The 17,934-nt window shown below is 42.7% G+C and overlaps 1 protein-coding gene across 5 annotated transcripts in view; it reads left to right on the plus strand.

The window, feature by feature from the left end:
- Window positions 1-17,934, plus strand: part of CTPS2 (CTP synthase 2) — a 414,745-nt gene that overhangs the window by 155,162 nt on the left and 241,649 nt on the right. For all 5 annotated transcript variants that reach the window (XM_040338655.1, XM_040338657.1, XM_040338654.1 and 2 more), the window contains one exon: window positions 4,733-4,865. In XM_040338655.1, coding sequence (XP_040194589.1) covers window positions 4,733-4,865 — 133 coding nt within the window. The remainder of the gene's footprint in view (window positions 1-4,732; window positions 4,866-17,934) is intronic.

Here is a 17,934-nt window from a genome sequence, read left to right on the forward strand (position 1 = left end):
ATTCTTTTAATAATACAGAAGGTAAAATTAGCCATACATTGCCTGCACATATCTTTTGATGCAGGTGTTGCTTGTTGCATGTAGCACTATTGGTCTCCCCTCTCTGTTGGGAAGGTGCAGTAACCTCCCTTGGTAGAGCATCAGGGTGTACGTTTATCAAACAGAGAAGAGCTGAGATCCTGATGACCATGGCTGATCTCTCAGGTGTGCCAGTTTATGAAGCTGAGATGAGGAGTGGAGAACATGTTCTTCACTTCTCATCACAAGACACACCCTTCTGTCATTGACTTATACACAGATGACCAGTTTATTAAGGTGAGATCTGAGGATCTCACTGGCTATCTCTGTAAAATATCTCCATCCCAGATTCTCCAGCTCAGAGGTGTGCGTCATTGACGTAAAGTCGTATTCAAGAACGACTTACGTAAACGACGTATCCGACGAAAAAACACGACGGGGACCCGACGCCATCCGTAACATGGCCTACGCGAGACTTGCGGAAACTTACCCCTCATATAGCAGGGGTAAGTTTCCGCTTACGCAAACGACGTTAGCGACGGTTACGCGACGCGAACTCGTTCGTGAATCGGCGTAGAAGGATCATTTGCATATGCAAATGACTCCTTCATGTAAATGCCATCTAGCGGCGGCCGGCGTCATTGCATTTAAGATCCGCCAGTGTAAGTGACTTACAGATGGCGGATCTTAAGTGTATCTATGCAAAAATGATTCTTAAGGCTCGTACACACGGTCGGACATCCAACAAAATTTTCCTTGGATTTTTGACTTAATTGATTTGTCCGATCACACCCATAGCATACACACGCTCGGACTTTTCTGCAAACTTTTCTAACACTTTCCCAACATCACGTGGTTTTACTTGCTCTTTACCGCCACCCTTTGGTTAACTTCTGCTATTGTTGGTTGAGTTTAACATTGGTTCTGAGCATGCGCATTTGTACTTTGTTCAAAAAGTCCGATGGTTTGCTGTACACACGGTCGCACTTTGCACAATCGGACTTTTCGGAACAGAAAGTTGGTCCGTTCACAGACCCAACTTTTTGTCCGATTGAAGCCAAAAAAGTTGGTCCGATGGAACGTACACACGGTCTGACAAATACGAAAAGTGCCGGATTTTGAAGTTGGTTGGGCAAAAGTCCGACCGTGTGTACGGGGCTTAAGAATCAGGAGCATAGATACACGGGTCAAGAAAGGGAGTTACGATGGAGTATCCTGAGTTACTCCATCGTAACTTTACTCAGAATATGGCCCTATATACGTTTATGTATGTATATAGGTGATTATATATATATATATATATATATATATATATATATATATATATATATATATATATATATATATATATATATATATATATATATATATATATATATGTGTGTATTACACACACACACACATACACAGTATAGTTATAATGTATTTTCTTTTAGGACCTATTCACATCTGACCAATGCAGAATTGTTGGCAGAATTGTGCAATTCTTTCCACGATTCCAAATTGCGTTTTTTGGGTGCCATTCATTGTTAATGGCACCCCAAATGCAGTTAGCAAACATGCATTTTGCCACACATTTTGTCATTTGACAAATACTCTAGCAACTTGCCAAAATGCGCATTGAAAAAATGCACAATGCTCCATGCCCAAAAAAATTAAAATGTTGCTTTTTGGGCCATTTTTATGTGTATGTCCGTGTTCATCTGATCCCCCCCATAGGGGAGAGCGGAGAAAAGACAGGGTGGTCCCTGCACAGTGTGCGGGGACCGCCCTGTCAACCGCCGGCTCAGCGGGGATCAACGGAGCGGATCATTACTGATCTGCCCTGTGTGAAAGGGGCCTAAAGGTTTTTTACCTTCATGCATAGAAAAAAAAAATGAAAAAAAAAAAAAAACAGTCTTTTTGTCTGCAGATGATTGGATGATTGAAGTCAGCACAGCTTCACCTCATCCACCAAGCTAAAAAAAAAAAAAAAACACTTTGCCAAGTAAACAAATTTGACTCCTTTACTCAATCAACCCATTATGTACATACAGTATATACAACTTATATCTGCATACTTGGATAAGATCCTGGGACCCCCACTGGGAAATCCATTGTAAGAATCTTTGCGTTTATCATTTGCAGGATAAAAATGTGTTTCTAAGTGATCACACTTGTTTGCATAAGATTGGCAGTCTTGGTAGGAATTTGTGATCTCTTCTTCAAGTTGGTGCCTGTGTGACTATACTATAAAGGCTAAAGTAAATGCAAAGTGAAACCTCTGTACAATGCCCTTTATTTTTGTCTCCATAAGTGCTCGCTCACATCCCAACTTGCAGCATTATTGAATATGACAGAGTGACTGACATTTTTCCTCTGACAGCAGAGCAAATTGATGGCTGTGCTTTTATCCTCTTTACATCAGTTGTAGGAAATGGTACAGACATTACAAAGAATATACCGTATTTTCCGGCGTATAAGACGACCCGGCGTATAAGACGACCCCCTAATTTTCCAGGAAAATTTTTGATTTTGGGATATACTCACTGTATAAGACTACCCCCTTCTTACTGTCTTTCTGGAAGCTGAGGGGGAGCCAGAACCGCTGACAGAAACAGGCTTTTTCAAATCTCACTGTGCCATTACATTACATTCCTCACTGTGCCATTACATTACATGCCCAGACTGTGCCATTACATTACTCACTGTGCCATTACATTACATGCCCAGACTGTGCCATTACATTACTCACTGTGCCATTACATTACATGCCCAGACTGTGCCATTACATTACATGCCCAGACTGTGCCACTGTGCAATTACATGCCCCCACATTGCCATTGTGCCATTACATGCCCCCACATTGCCATCACTTGCCCCCACTGTGCCTGAACTTGTTGCCCCCCCCAGTGCAATAACACTCACTTTTTTTCCCAAGCGCAGACAGTGTCCCATGCTGCGATCGCGATCGTGAATGATTTCAAAGCCGCGCCTTCACTGCAGAGTGTTCTGTGATAGGATGAACAAAAATCTTCCCAGCAGCGCCTCTGTTATGTTTCCCGCCTATCACGGACGTCTTCTCATCTCGTCCGAGGATGAGAAGGCATCTGTGATAGGAGGATCAAAGAACAGAGGCGCTGCTGGGAAGATTTTTGTTCATCCTATCACAGAACACTCTGCAGTGAAGGCGCGGCTTTGAAATCATTCTCGATCGCGATCGCAGCATTGGACACTGTCAGCGCTTGGGAAAAAAGTGAGTACTTAGACTGTACCCGGCGTATAAGACGACCCCCGACTTTGGATGCATTTTTTTGCATCCAGAAAGTCGTCTTATACGCCGGAAAATACGGTACCGTATATACTCGAGTACAGCAGCAGCTACTGTAAGTGGAAAAGAGGGTCAACAATGTCCATCTGCAGCCTCACTGTGCCCATATGCAGCATCACTGTGGCCATTTTCAACCTCACTGTGGCCATTTTCAACCTCACTGTGCCCATTTTCAACCTCACTGTGCCCATTTGCAGCCTCACTGTGCCCATTTGCAGCCTCACTGTGGCCATCTGCAGCCTTATGTACCTGATCTCGAGCTGTGACATCATCGGTGGCCGTCCGGTGTAACAAAGCCCTGCCTCATCCTGGTCCTCATCTGTGCCGGAACACTGATTCAGTTCCCTGCCGTGAGTCAGTGTTCCTATCACGGACGAGGACAAGAAGGAGGCGGGGCTTTGTTACACTGCACGGCCACTGACTGCAGTTAAGACTGCATGTCACAGCTCAAGATCATGTACGTGAGGCTGCAGGTGGCCATAGTGAGGCAGCGAGACTCGAGTATAAGCCGAGGGGGGCTTTTTCAGCACAAAAAAAATGTGCTGAAAATCTCGGCTTATCCTCTGGTATATACGGTACCTATCTCCAAGTGTAAACGTCACCCAGTGTAATGATAAGGAAGGTGCATACAAAGGTGTACTTGTTCTGGAAGCATCTTTTGTTTTTTTTACTTAGTCCCAGTCAGTTAAACTGTTAAAAGTGTAAAAGGTTGTTCCACTAAAACCAGGTAGAAGCCAATGAGTGATCACCGATACCTTCTTATATTTCCTAGTGGTTCAATGGTTTTAAGGCTGAACTCCAGGCAAACGGCTAAATGCAAAGCTGCCTTTCCTCTCAATAGATATACATTTCTGTCCCTCCAGTTCTGAGATTTACACGGCTCTGCTACACAGCATAGCCCTGTCTGACAGGGTAGAGTACCTCATTTGTCTCTGCTGCAGTTATGTAACACCTACAAGTCTTGTCCTTCTCCCAGCTTTTGACTGGACAGTTATAAGAGAAGCAGCAGACTAATGAGCTCATCTCTTTGTCATTCTGCTCTCTCCTGCTATCAGCATGTTCCTTGGTAGCATATGAACAGGACAACACAACTGACTGGCTTCTTGTGCTGCTTCTCTTGCCCTCATTCTAAGCTCTGTTGTACAGGACGTTGCAAAAGTATAATACCAGGCCTAGAACGATACTTATACTGCTTGCATTAAAAATATATTTAATGATGTATTCATAGCTATTGAACTGAATTAATTACGTCCGATACCTGCCAGACGTTTATTTTAACTTTGCCTATCCCACCTGCAACATCAAGACGATGCTGACTTCTTTTGCTGCTTTTCTACTTTTTTGATTTTGACTTGTATGAAAACAAATTATAGTTTAACACAAATCTATTTTTTTCCCCATCAGATATGAAAGATTGCAGCAGACCTGTTCAATTGCCCTGGTTGGAAAATACACAAAGCTAAGTGATTGCTACACATCCGTGTTCAAGGCTCTGGAACACTCAGCGCTGGCCATCAATCACAAGCTGAATTTAATGGTAAGGATCGTCTGTGTTATGCTGAGGACTGTCAGGCAGGATTCTATGCACAGTGTTATTACATTATGACTGGAGATGTCCACTGAGGCCATAAAAGTGATCGGCTGCAAAATAGTGTGCTAGATGTGGTAAGCCATAGCGAGCAGTCACATTACATTTTACTGTGGGCAGAGTAAGATATTGATGCAACCTGTTTAGTATAGTTAAAAAAAAAAAAAAAATGATCCTGTTCCCTAAAAGCATGTAATACAACACAGTGCTTTTGCTGTGTAATTTGGCCCCCTGTATCCCCTGACATACCTGGATGATCCTGCATGGTTCTGCCCTCCCCCCTGTAAACTGACCATGGTTTATCATGGCTGCTGAGCCCTGACACCATAGTCAGTTTACGTGCATCCATCATCCACAGCTCTCCTGTCTCTCCTCTGTCCTCCTCCCTGCCTGTCAGCTTGTACCAGCGCCACTCTGCTCCCCTCCCCACTGCTATACAATTGTTATGTTTATACCACCCCCTCTGGTAGATAACAACATGTGTCCTAATGTCTGTGCTTTATATAAAAAAAAAATGCAGGTTTCTACCTGATTTTGCTATGCCTCCCGATGCTCACGTGCGTGACTCCTGAGCTCTCTCCTCTCTGGCTGACGTTGGTGGGAGTTCTCGGGCCCGCCCGCTGGAGCTGTCGGAGAGGAGAGGGCAGAGGAGTCACATGAGTGCCAGGAGGCACTGTGAAATCAGGTAGAAATATTCATTTTTTTTTTTAAAAGCACAGACGTAGGACACATGTTGTTATCTAACAGAGGGGATGGTATAAACATAACATAGTAGCTTAACAACCACTTTAATACATTTTTCTGTTGTCCTCAAATATCCAAAAATACATTGTGTATACATACAGTATATGTATACAGTACGTGCGTGTGTATGTATATATATATATATATAGTCAAAAGTATTGGGGTGTCTGCCTTTACTTTAATGGCATCCCAGTTTTAGCCTGTAGGATTCAATATTGAGTTGACCCACCCTTTGCAGCTATAAGGGCTCATGCACACAAGACAGGTTTACGGCTGCTGTTAGGGGCATCTAACGTTTTTTTTTTTTTGCTTGTAAACACCCCTCCATGTTAGCCTATGTGTCCATGCACACATAAACTGTCAGAGGTATTTGGAGGCATAAGCGTTTAGGGGCAGTAGAAAAAAACGACAGCCTGTGCTTTCAGGAGCAAAGGCTGTTGAGCTGTAAAAACGTCTGATGCTGCTAAACACGGCTTAACGCTCTTAAACCGCATCAATCTTTTTTTTACATGTCAAAATCAGTGGTTCCCTATGAGAGCCTGACTTGCGGTACGACTTGTGCGCTGAGGATCTTAAAGAAGAACCCATGCCAAAAGGAAAGAAAAATGGACCCTTTGGTCTGCTATGGGTTTTAAGGGGAACCCCCAAACCAAAAAACGGCGGGGGTCCCCCCAAAATCCATACCAGACCCTTATCCGAGCATGCAGCCCTGCAGGTCAGGAAAGGGGAAGACGAGTGGGCGCCCCCCCTTCCCCCTCCTGGACCATTCCAAACCACATGCCCTCAACATGGGTGGGGTGGGTGCTTTGGAACGGCGGGAGGGGGGATGTTGATGGGGACAAGGGCCTCTTCCCGACAACCCTGGCCTTTTGGTTGTCGTGTCTGCGGGTGGGGGCTTATCGAAATCTGAAAGCCCACTTTAACAATGGGGCCCCCAGATCCCAGCCCCCTACTCTATGTGAATAAGTAGTGGGTACATTGTACCCCTACCCATTCACCTCCCAAAAAGTGTCAAAAATAAAAGCAGCACCGGCGTCTCTTCTCCTTCCGATTTCTTCTTCCTCCGGGGATGCCTTCATCCTCCGGTTTTTCTCCTCTCAATGCTGATGACTTCTCAGCTGTCTTCTCCCTCTGACCTGTTCCTCCTCCGATGTTCGCTCAACACTCTCTCCCAGTGTAATGCTAGGGCTGCCAAGTGGCAATACTTATACGGTAAAACCTTGGTTTGCAAGCACAATTTGTTTCAGAAACATGCTTGTAATCCAAAGCACTTGTATATCAATGCATTTTTTTTACAGGGTATAAAAGAGAAGAGAGACACCTCTTAGTGTAGCAATAAGTTGCTAAATGTTGTACCTTTATTAAATGTAATCATATTGCTACATTTAGAGGCTCCTCTCTTCTTTTTTTATACTCCGTTGTGACATGACGCTACTCTTATATCAAGGCGCCTTAAGATTTCCCTTCACTGGAACTAAGGGGTCAAGCCCAACTCCTGAAAAACAACCCCACACAGTGTTGCCAACCCCTACCAGATTGAAATCTACTGACACAACACCCAAAATTTACTGGCACATCCAAATTTTAACTGGTATTTTCAACATGTACAAAAATACAGTTTTAAGTGCAAATTTCAGTATTTAGACTACAAATAAATGCAATTAGCAATGTGATTGAAGGCAGATATTAAAGCAAAAGGCATATTTCTTATTTTAAATATAGTAAGTTAGTGGCTCAAGGACAGGAAATTAGAATGGACACACACATGAAATTGAGCCGTGTGCAGCAGCACAGATCACCAACACGTCCGTCCCCTCCTGAGTCACATAAACAGTCTCTCTACATGCCAGGTGGTCTCTTCTGTCCCCTCCAGTCCAAACAGCACTAACAGTCCCACTCTCTGCTTGCCTTACTCCCATCCTGCAGACCTGCATATGAGGCTCTGGCCGCTCCGCTCGACTCCCTTGCATCATGATATCACACGACATGCTTAGGTACCACCTCCGCCAGACCCGATCCCCACCCGAACACACTGTAGCAGGCACTTGGATGGCTTCGGCCGGCTCGGGACCTGAGCTGCGCATGCGCAGTTCTGAGCCAAGCGTCACAGCCAGATTTTTTTACTGGCAACCTTTTCCTCTTACTGGCAGTAAAAATAATACTGACGGTTGGCAACACTGACCCCACATCATAATGCCCCCTCCACCAAATGATTTGGACCAGTGCACAAAGCAAGGTCCATAAAGACATGAATGGGTGAGTTTGGGAAGGAGGAACTTGACTGGCCTGCACAGAGTCCTGACCTCAACCTGATAGGACACCTTTGGGATGAATTAGAGCGGAGACTGCGAGCCAGGCCTTCTCGTCCAACATCAGTGCCTGACCTCACAAATGTGCTTCTGGAAGAATGGTCAAAAATTCCCACAGACACTCTCCTAAACCTTGTGGACAGCCTTCCCAGAAGATTTAAGGTGGTTATAGCTGTTTCTGTACTACTTTTTGCGATTTCGGGCCGCGATTTACATTGAGACTGCACAGATGTCTCTATAATCGTGGCCTGGGCTTACTAATAGACGTGGCTGACTTCAGCTACATCGCTGCTCTCTATGCAGAGCCCTGTGTTGTTAATAAACACAGGGCTCTTTGCCGTGAGTTGTTAAGCTGATCAGCAGGTCTTGGCCATAAATCATGACAGCACAGATGGCGTGGCGCACGCCCTCATACCAGAAAATTTCAGATAACGTACGTTTACGTGATCCGTGTAGAGTGGACGTGCGCTTCACTATATATAAATGGGACACCCTCTAAGGCCCCGTACTCACGACCAAACATGTCTGCTGAAACTGGTCCGCAGACCAGTTTCAGCAGACATGTTTGGCCGTGTGTAGGCCCGAGCGGACCATTTTCGGGCGGATCGAACAGGTTTCCAGCGGACAACTGTTTCCTGGACTTGCTTTAAAACAGTCCGCTGGAAACCTGTCCCCCCGACATGTACGGTCGTCTGTACAGACCTACCGTACATGTCCGGCCGCCCGCCATCCCTCGCATGCGTCGAATGACTTCGACGCATGCGTGGAAGCATTTTAAAGGCAGGCCGCCCACGTCCCCGCGTCATTGTCGCGGCGACACCGCGTCATCGCGGACACGCCCCGCGTATTGTTTACGCGCGGACCTCTGTTCGATGGTGTGTACAGCCATCGAACAGAAGTCCCCGGGCAGACATGTCCGATGAAAACGGTCCGCGGACCGGTTTCATCGGACATGTCTGCTCGTGAGTACTCGGCCTAATGTTTATTTTAACAATATTTCCTGAAGTTGGGCATAATATGGCCATTGTACAAATTAATCTTAAAATTTGTAACATTGCTAATTCAAAGATAACTTCAGACAAACTTTTCTAGTTTTGGGTGGAATGGAAATGACTCGCAATCTCTAAAACTCTCGGATCTTTATTGTTGCTTGTGTTCTAATTGGTAAGATTTCCTATGTCTTCCTGTCCTGGTACACTGGAAATAAGAGAAAATCTTTTTTACTAAAGGATACAGAAAGCAATATCAACCTGGCAAATCTTCTAAGCCTTCCTTAATTCAATTCAAAATTGAAAGAACTATATTTGGCTTTACTGTTTCCCTGCATAGTTACGCCAACAATGTGCTTTTGTAAGCGAGAACCAATAAAAGGTTTTCTAAATTGCTTGATAAAATGAGGGAGTACAGAGAGGTATTGATGAAAAAATCATCATCAAGGGCCAGCCATGACTCCACCATTTTCTTTCCAGCTGTCTGTTTACTTGTGTTATGCCCTGTACACAAGATCGGACATTCCAACATCAAAACCGTGGATTTTTTTCAGAGGGATTGTTTGCTCAAACTTATGTTGCATACACACGATCACACAAATGTTGTTGGAAATTCCAAATGTCAAGAACGCGGTCACGTACAACACTACGACGAGCCAAGAAAAATGAAGTTCAATGATTCAGAGCATGCGTCGAATTGATTCCAAGCATGCATAGGATTTTTGTGCTTCGGAATTGGCTACAGACGATTGGATTTTCCGACAAGAACTTTTGTTGTCGGAAAAAAATGGAGAACCAGCTCTCAAACATTTGTTGTCGGAAATTCCATTTCACATCTAAACTAGGAATAAAGGGTAATGGGATTCAGGGAAGATTACATAAACATTGGTATCCAATCTTTCCTTTTTTTGATTGGGGACCCCTCCCACCCTATAAACGATGTAGACAGGAAAATTTATACATCACTCTCATACGGTGGATTGCCTAGACAAGGCAACACAATACCGAACAGGGGTACCTCTCTCCTGTGGATAAATGGCATTTTGCCCATAGAGCTGGTCCTCCATATACATAGGGGAATGCATCACAAACATACCATGGCCCCCTTTACAGACAATTATCCAGTACTGGATCTCCATGGAATCGGGGTCAGGAGTTTTGACGCTGACTCCTGGGACATAACCTGACTGGGATTACTTTTTACATGGTTTTATAGTTGGGTTTCATCCCCTTACTAATTTTGAAACCCCTATGTCCAGGGAAATTATATTAATTCTATATTTACTTATTTTTATTTTTAAACTGCTCTCTTTCTTTAAACAAACCAATTTTTGATCCTATGTATATATATATATATATATATATATATATATATGTGTTTGTATTTGAATGGTTTTTTGCTAAAAAGGATATATAACCATATATATCTATCTATTGTTTCAGTACCAATTTTATTGTTTGCCTTTGTAACACTGCTAAAATACAGAGAGCAATTTTTATCCCTGGCGCCGGCTGTGTCAATCCCTTCTTCACAATTGGACCTAACCAAGGGTTAATAGGAGGGAGGCTTCCAGGTTGGAATTAAACGTACAGCCAATAATAGACTATCTCACACCTGACTGCAGGCGGGACACATTCGATGCCGTGTATAAAAATTAGTAGCGTACGTCTGATGCTTGAATCGCCTTTGAGAACGTCATACGACGAAACGCGTCAGGTGACCCAGACGCAAGCACGCACGTACGCACGCACGCCCTCTCAGCTGACTCTAGCGCTGTCCATCCGAGCCGCGATCTGCCTGGACGGAAAGCCACGAACGCCCATTGCTGACTGCACGGCGGTACCGTGAGGCACAGGCATCGTTATCTAGCTCGTGAACACAGACGGCTAGTAGGGCCATCTGCGCCTTTGTGGCCCAACTTTATTTAATTTTTTATTTTTTATTCCTTTTTTGATAATCGTTTTCTGGAAACTTATTTTAAGCATCTAGTACTATTCCCTGTAAACATATATATTCTTCCCATGTGTGTTTGGGATTAGCAGTGGGATTGTCTCACAATTTTTAATATTAGATATATATTTTTTTAAATAAAGACGGTCGGTCTTTTTTCTTACAAACACAGTGTCACACTATGTGGATTCCCTTTTTTTCTTTTTTGATTGTTACCCACTGGACATCTGGAAGCTGATTGGATTTCCTTCCCTCCCCCCTCTGGAGAGGTGAGAAAGATATTCCCTGTTGATTTGAAATACAAGCCAGCACAGCAACACCAATCGAGGTACCACCACCCATTGCCCTTTGCCCCTAGGGGTGCCAACATCTAGTGAGTGGGGACCCAGCAGGGGGAGCACAAAAGTCACGACAAAATCCATCAGGAAGAAACATCACTCGAAGTCACTACTTTGTTTTTCCTTTTGTATGCACTTTCCACCAGTGTTACATTGTTTCCATACTGAACCTTTGATTGGTTTTTGAGACCGTGGTTAATTAAGAGAACTTGTAGCAATTAATTGGTTACACCCTGTGAGGGTTTCCAGTCTATTTTTGACATTACCTGTTCCAGCCTGGACGCTCCAATCAATTTTATTTCGTTTATGATTTTTGATACATTCATGTTGGTTTTTACTTTAATTGAGGTCTCCACTATTTAATATCATCTCTTTCCTTTGAGTTATACCAAGGGACGGCACACATTCATATTAATTATTTGCTGTTTTGAACATATTTTGGATCATAACCTGTCAAGGTTTTCTGTCGTTTGAAATCACTTTTGTTGTTTTTTATTTATATTTTTTTGAACACGCCTTTGGCTAGGGCTGACCTACACAGTGGCCCGGAGGACACAGCTCACTCTTGGCTTGCACAGTGTCCTGGATCACGCACTACTAACTTGTATTTATTATAATTTTTTTTGACAACACTTCATTCTTTTTCTTTTGAAAATATAAATCTACAGGGCAATAGGCTCTGAATCATCACCTGCTTGCACAGTGTCCTGGAAGACACTCAAATATTCCTTAGCAATTATACATTTTAACTACACATTTTCCCTTTAATCACATTCATATTGGGGAATAATCTTGGATCTTATAGTATTTATGCATCAATTTTTTGGATTTGTGCACCCACTGTACACACTATCACTTTGGGGTTATATATTGTATTTATATCATAGTTATTTCACAACACTCTTTGATGCAATCATCTGAATAACAAAAGGCTACACAGGATATCACTAGATCAGAAATCCAACTCATTAGCTGGCCTCTCACTTTCTGGATACATATACATCTTTTTCACTGGAAGAACCAATACAATATTGGGTCACCAGTGTCTATCACAAGCAATAATAGGGGGTAGCACCTGCACACTTGGACGCAACAGTGTGTAGGCTTAGGAGACCCATTTCCATTGGTCTCTCCTAACAACTGAAGCTCCCCTACAAATATTTCACATCACATAGGACATCTTGTGGACACTTACTAATAAGCATAAGCAGCGCCACCATCCCTTCACTTTTTTCTGCTATTTCCAGGTCTCTTTGAGGCCCGTCAGGGAGGCAGCAGCTTATTATTATTTACTCCTAAGCGCGGATCCCCCCTCTTTATTTAAAAGTCTGATGGAGCCTACACACGGTCGGATTTTCCGACAACAAGCTCACATCGAACATTTGACCGTGTGTAGTTAAACAACTATATAAAAAAAGGTTGTGTGTCCATGGGCTATCAATGGCCTCACTTTGAAATCAGTTTAAGATGCTTCGGAAATTAATCAGAACTCATTGACAGGTGCATTTGGCCTGCAGTTGAGAGCTCCTTCTGACCTGCATTTGACTTGCTTCAAAGGCACTTTACATTCCTATAGACTTTTATTGGAATACAAAACCTGCTTAAAGCAAACAAATCTTGTTGCCCCAGGCCTTAAAGCAGGTTGATGCATCTAAGAACGAGGATAACTGTAGATCAAACGTACCTGTCAATAAATTCTTGGAGACAGTTCACACCATGAATCGCACAGGAACGTGCTGTATGTTCTTGTGCGATTCACAGGCAATCCAGGTGTAGTACCATTTCTGTCCACTCATTTGAATACATTGCATGCACTACTTTAAAAACACTGCAACTGGAATGTATGGTATTACCCACTTGACCTCTGGAAGTATTTACTGCCTCCGTGTCCATCACCTCCAGTTCTCTGAGCTACAAGGACACCTCTCCTCTCTTCCACTCACATAGGACAGTGTTCGGGTCAGTACTTTTTTTCAGAGGTGATGGACATTTCATATATATCAATTTACATTTACAGTAAAACCTTGGTTTGAGAGTAACTTGGTTTGAGAGTGTTTTGCAAGACAAGCAATATTTTATAATAAATTTTGACTTGCTATACAAGCAATGTCTTTAAATTAAAAGTAGCATCATGTCACAACTGAATATAAAAGAGAAGAGAGGCGCCTCTAAGTGTAGCAATACAGTTACGTTTAATGAATGCAACTCACATGATTGATGATTAAAAGAGGCACATCTAAGTATGCCGGCATCCAGAATAAAGATGTCCACCTGGACCGCCCTCCTCACTGCCATTGACATTGTTCCTTCCACGCTGCGCTCCATGAGTGGTTTAAGTCTCACTTTCAGAACGCTCTACTGCAAGTTAGTCTTCCCGGTCCCGATTGCAGACAGCTTTACCCCGGATGCCTGCATACTTAGATGTGCCTTTTAACCACTTCCCGCCCAAGGACCTCATATGACATCCTGGACTTTCAGTGGGGATATCTGAATGATGCCTGCAGCTACAGGCATCATTCAGATATCCATCTCTTCAGCCGGTGAATCCCTGCACCATAAGAACGATCATAGCGGCGGTTCCCCCCCTCTCGCCGCCATCCGGTGCTTCTCCGGGCTCTCCTTTGCCATCGGAGACCCGGAGAAACGATCCGCCGGTGTCCGATGGAAACCATGGAGTAGACTGGTGACCAGATGGTCACCAGTCATCTCTATGATCGTCGGAGGCCCGGGCGCGATGTTATGACGTCACGCCCGGGTCCTGGAATGTAAACACAGCCGCATTCGCGGCTGAAAGCATTAGATCGGTGAATTTTTTTCACGATCTAATGCTTTCCAGCCTGGAGGAGAGATGTGGTTTCTTATTGACCCTGCATCTCTCCATAAAGAGTACCTGTCACAAACATTCCTATTACAAGGGATGTTTACATTCCTTGTAATAGGAATAAAAGTGATCAAAAAAAATAAAATTACAAAAAAAAAAGTGTGAAAATAAAAGAAATCGAGTAAAATAAAAAATAAAATAATATATATATATTTTTTTTAAACGCCCCTATCCCCGGTAGCTCGCGTTTAGAAGCGAACACACACACGTAAGTCCGGCCCACATATGTAAACGCCGTTCAAACCACACATGTGAGGTATCGCCGCGTGCGTTAGAGCACCAGCAACAATTCTAGCACTAGACCTACTCTGTAACTCTAAATTTGTAACTTGTAAAAAAAAAATATGCGACGCCTATGGAGATTTTTAAGTACTGACGTTTGGCGCCATTCCATGAGTGTGCGCAATTTTAAAGCTTTTAAAAATTGGGCTAACTTTACTGTTTTGTTATTTTTGAATTCACAAAACAGTTTTTTTCCCCCAAAAAAAGGCGTTTGAAAAATTATTGCGCAAATACTGTGCGGGATAAAAAGTTTCAATGGCCGGCATTTTATTCCCTAGGGTGTCTGCTAAAAAAACATATATAGTGTTTGGGGGTTCTGAGTAATTTTCTAACAAAAAAATAATGATTTATGCATGTACGGTAGGAGAGAAGTGCTAAAATAGGCCCGGTATGGAAGTGGTTAATCATCAACCATGCAAGTTGCGCTCTTCTCTTTTATACTCTGTATCTCTTGCTGGATTTTTCTTCTAATCCCCTTGTAGAGGCTTCCATTTGTGGATGGACATTTTATGGTTACACAACAAATCGCATTGCTATAATTTTTTTTATATGGACTACAAACTGAAGGACTTATGAATAAATGGTTGTGGAACGAATCATTTGAGTTTCCATGATTTCTTATAGGGAAATTTGCTTTGATATACAAGTTCTTTGGATTACAAACATGTTTCTCGAACGAATTGTGCTTGCAATCCAAGGTTTTATTGTACTGTCCAATCATTTTGGATATTATCATTACTGAATGGTAGAAGCGGTGCAATCTTTAGATATTGTCTATATTTGGGACCAACAAATGTTCTAGCAGCTTCTTGTTATAGGCTGAGAGTTTAGGCGCAGATATATTTTTGGTTTATATATTTTTTTACCACCTTCATGATCGGGTAATTTTTTGCTTTTCAGCACTGTGCTACTTTAAAATGACAATTACACAGCCAAGCAACACTGTACTGTGCAAATGTCAATCAGTGCAATCGAACCAATATGTGAAAATAATTGTAAATAAAAAGTAGCTGCTGTCACTTAAAGTGCTTTAACTCCACTTGGACTGGTATACATTCTACTAAATAATTGACTGTGCAAAACCAATAAAATGCTATATAAATTACTAATAAGTATTTACGAGTAAATACAAAGTAAAAAAAAAAAAAAAATCGTGATTGAATTTACCGTAATTTCAAGAGTATCAATTCACTAAGAATAAATATTCTTAGACGGAGAGCACTAGATTTTGCCTTCTTTTCTGCATACTTATTCCATCGTGTAAAAGGATTGGGGTTCTTGGGAACCTAAAGAAGCAGATGTCTGAAGTGAAGGAGTGAAAGTGCCTTTACCAGGCCAGTAATCTTCATTATCCACAGAGGGGAACACAGAGGGAACACTGCTGATTTTGACTCAAGTGAGCAGCCTGTGATACTAGTGGAGGCGAGCACAGGCATCGATTTGTATTTTTGCAAGTTTTGGTGAATTGATATTCTTGGATTTACTTCAATCAATCACTAGATATTTTGATAAACTTTGTATTTACTTACATATTTATTTGGACTTATTAGTACTTTATTATTTTTATATATAATTTTATTGGTTTTGCACATTTAATTATTTAAAAGCGCAACACTGTACGCAAATGAAATTGATATAATTTTTTTTACATAAATAGAGCTTTCTTTTGGTTGTTTGGTGTTTCTTTTGATTTTATCACTACTGAGTTTTTCTATTATATAAAGTAAAAAGACTTTGACAAAAATGTTGACAACATTTTGACAAAAAAGCATATCCAATAAATAGAATTTCTTCATGAATTTAGGCCAAAATGTATTCTGTTACATGTCTATGGATATAAAAAAATATAAAAATTTGTGTAAATTTTTTAGTTTACATGAAAGTTAAAATCTACAAACTATGGTATAGATACTGTATTTTTTTATTTTTTTAATACTAGTAATGGCAGTGATCAGCAGCCTCTAGTGGGACTGTGATAGTGCAGGGGAAATCTGGCAATAGCCCATGCTGGCTGGGGAGGGGGGGGGGGGTACACTAACTGACACTGGCATCAATAGTGACAGCAATACAGTGATCAGTGCTAATACTATATACTGTTATGCCACGTACACATGGTCACAATTTGCGACAATAAATGTTCGATGTGAGCTTGTTGTCGGAAAATCCGACCCTGTGTACACAATTCCGGCGCACAAAATTCCATGCAAGCTCGGAATCAAGCAGACAAGCCGCACTGGCTATTGAACTTCATTTCTTTATCGTACATCACGGGACACAGAGCGGCATTCATTACTATATGGGTTATATGGAGTACCTTCAGGTGTAGACACTGGCAATCTCAAACAGGAAATGCCCCTCCCTATATAACCCCCTCCCATAGGAGGAGTACCTCAGTTTTTACGCCAGTGTCTTAGGTGTTAGTCATGGTTTAGCTTGCCTCCGCATCCTTGGGATTAGGTGAGCTACCGGTTCTGTCCAAAAAAGCCTCAGCGCTAAAGTGGTCAGTAACCGGACCCCAAACCCTTGGGGTATAGCCCATAATGCTTTTCTTTTTAGAGAGCTGGACCCTGGGCCCAGAACTTAGAAACCTTTGCGTACCTAAAGTTTTCTGTTGCCAGGGTGCTATATGGGCCCAGGACAGTGGATCCTTCATAGGAACCCAGGGCCTGAAGGTCTAGACATCCCCACGGAGATGGGGGAAGATTGGGCCTCTTGCTTGGCAAAGTCCTGCGGCATGGAGCAGGTAAGTGAGGGGAAAACTTGCGGAACTTGGTTCTTAGCAGGTTTTTTTCTGGGGGGTCACAGGGGACATGCCTAAAGTTATGCACTGCATCTGGCAAACTAGTCACATATCATAAAGATAGGATGGCTCTCTATGTATTATTCCCCATAAGATGTGACCTCCCTTGTAGTGTTGGAAAAGCATTGAGTGGGGCCTGTGTTATATAAAAATATATGTGTGTGTCAGAGAGCTTTGCTTACCTGCAGGCCTCCAGGCGATGCTCCATTCAGTCTTCCTCCTCAGAGCCTGCAAGCAGGCAAAACGCTGACCTCCTCATGGTTCCAGGCTGCAGGCTGCAGTTTGCTGGAACAGAGAGGTCCCTTCCTCCCAAAATCCCCCCCCCCTCCCCCTGTCGGGAGGGGCATTTCCTGTTTGAGATGGCTGGGGGGGAAGGGCGGGTCAGTGGCTTAAAGGAAGGGGCGGCCCTTCCTTGTTTGTTTGTTCCATTCAATACTTTGGAACTGAGGAGAAAGACCAGAGCGGCAGCACGGGGCGCCGAGGACACACAGTGGCCAGAAAGGATATTGCAGTCTTCAGAGGACTGTTTTTTCAAGCCTAGAAATAGGCTGTTTCTTTTCCATCTCATAGTTTTTCTTTGCAATACTACTCAGGGGGACAGAATGTTTTTTCTTTCCTGGATTTGAAACAAAAAACGAAAAAAAAAAAAAAAAAGTCATCTAGGGGAGAGGAAGCATTTTTTTATCCCCCAAACAGGTGTTTGGACAATTAACTTTTATAGTTC

The sequence above is a fragment of the Rana temporaria genome, chromosome 2 (assembly GCF_905171775.1).
Source record: "Rana temporaria chromosome 2, aRanTem1.1, whole genome shotgun sequence".
Classification (NCBI taxonomy): Eukaryota; Metazoa; Chordata; class Amphibia; order Anura; family Ranidae; genus Rana; species Rana temporaria.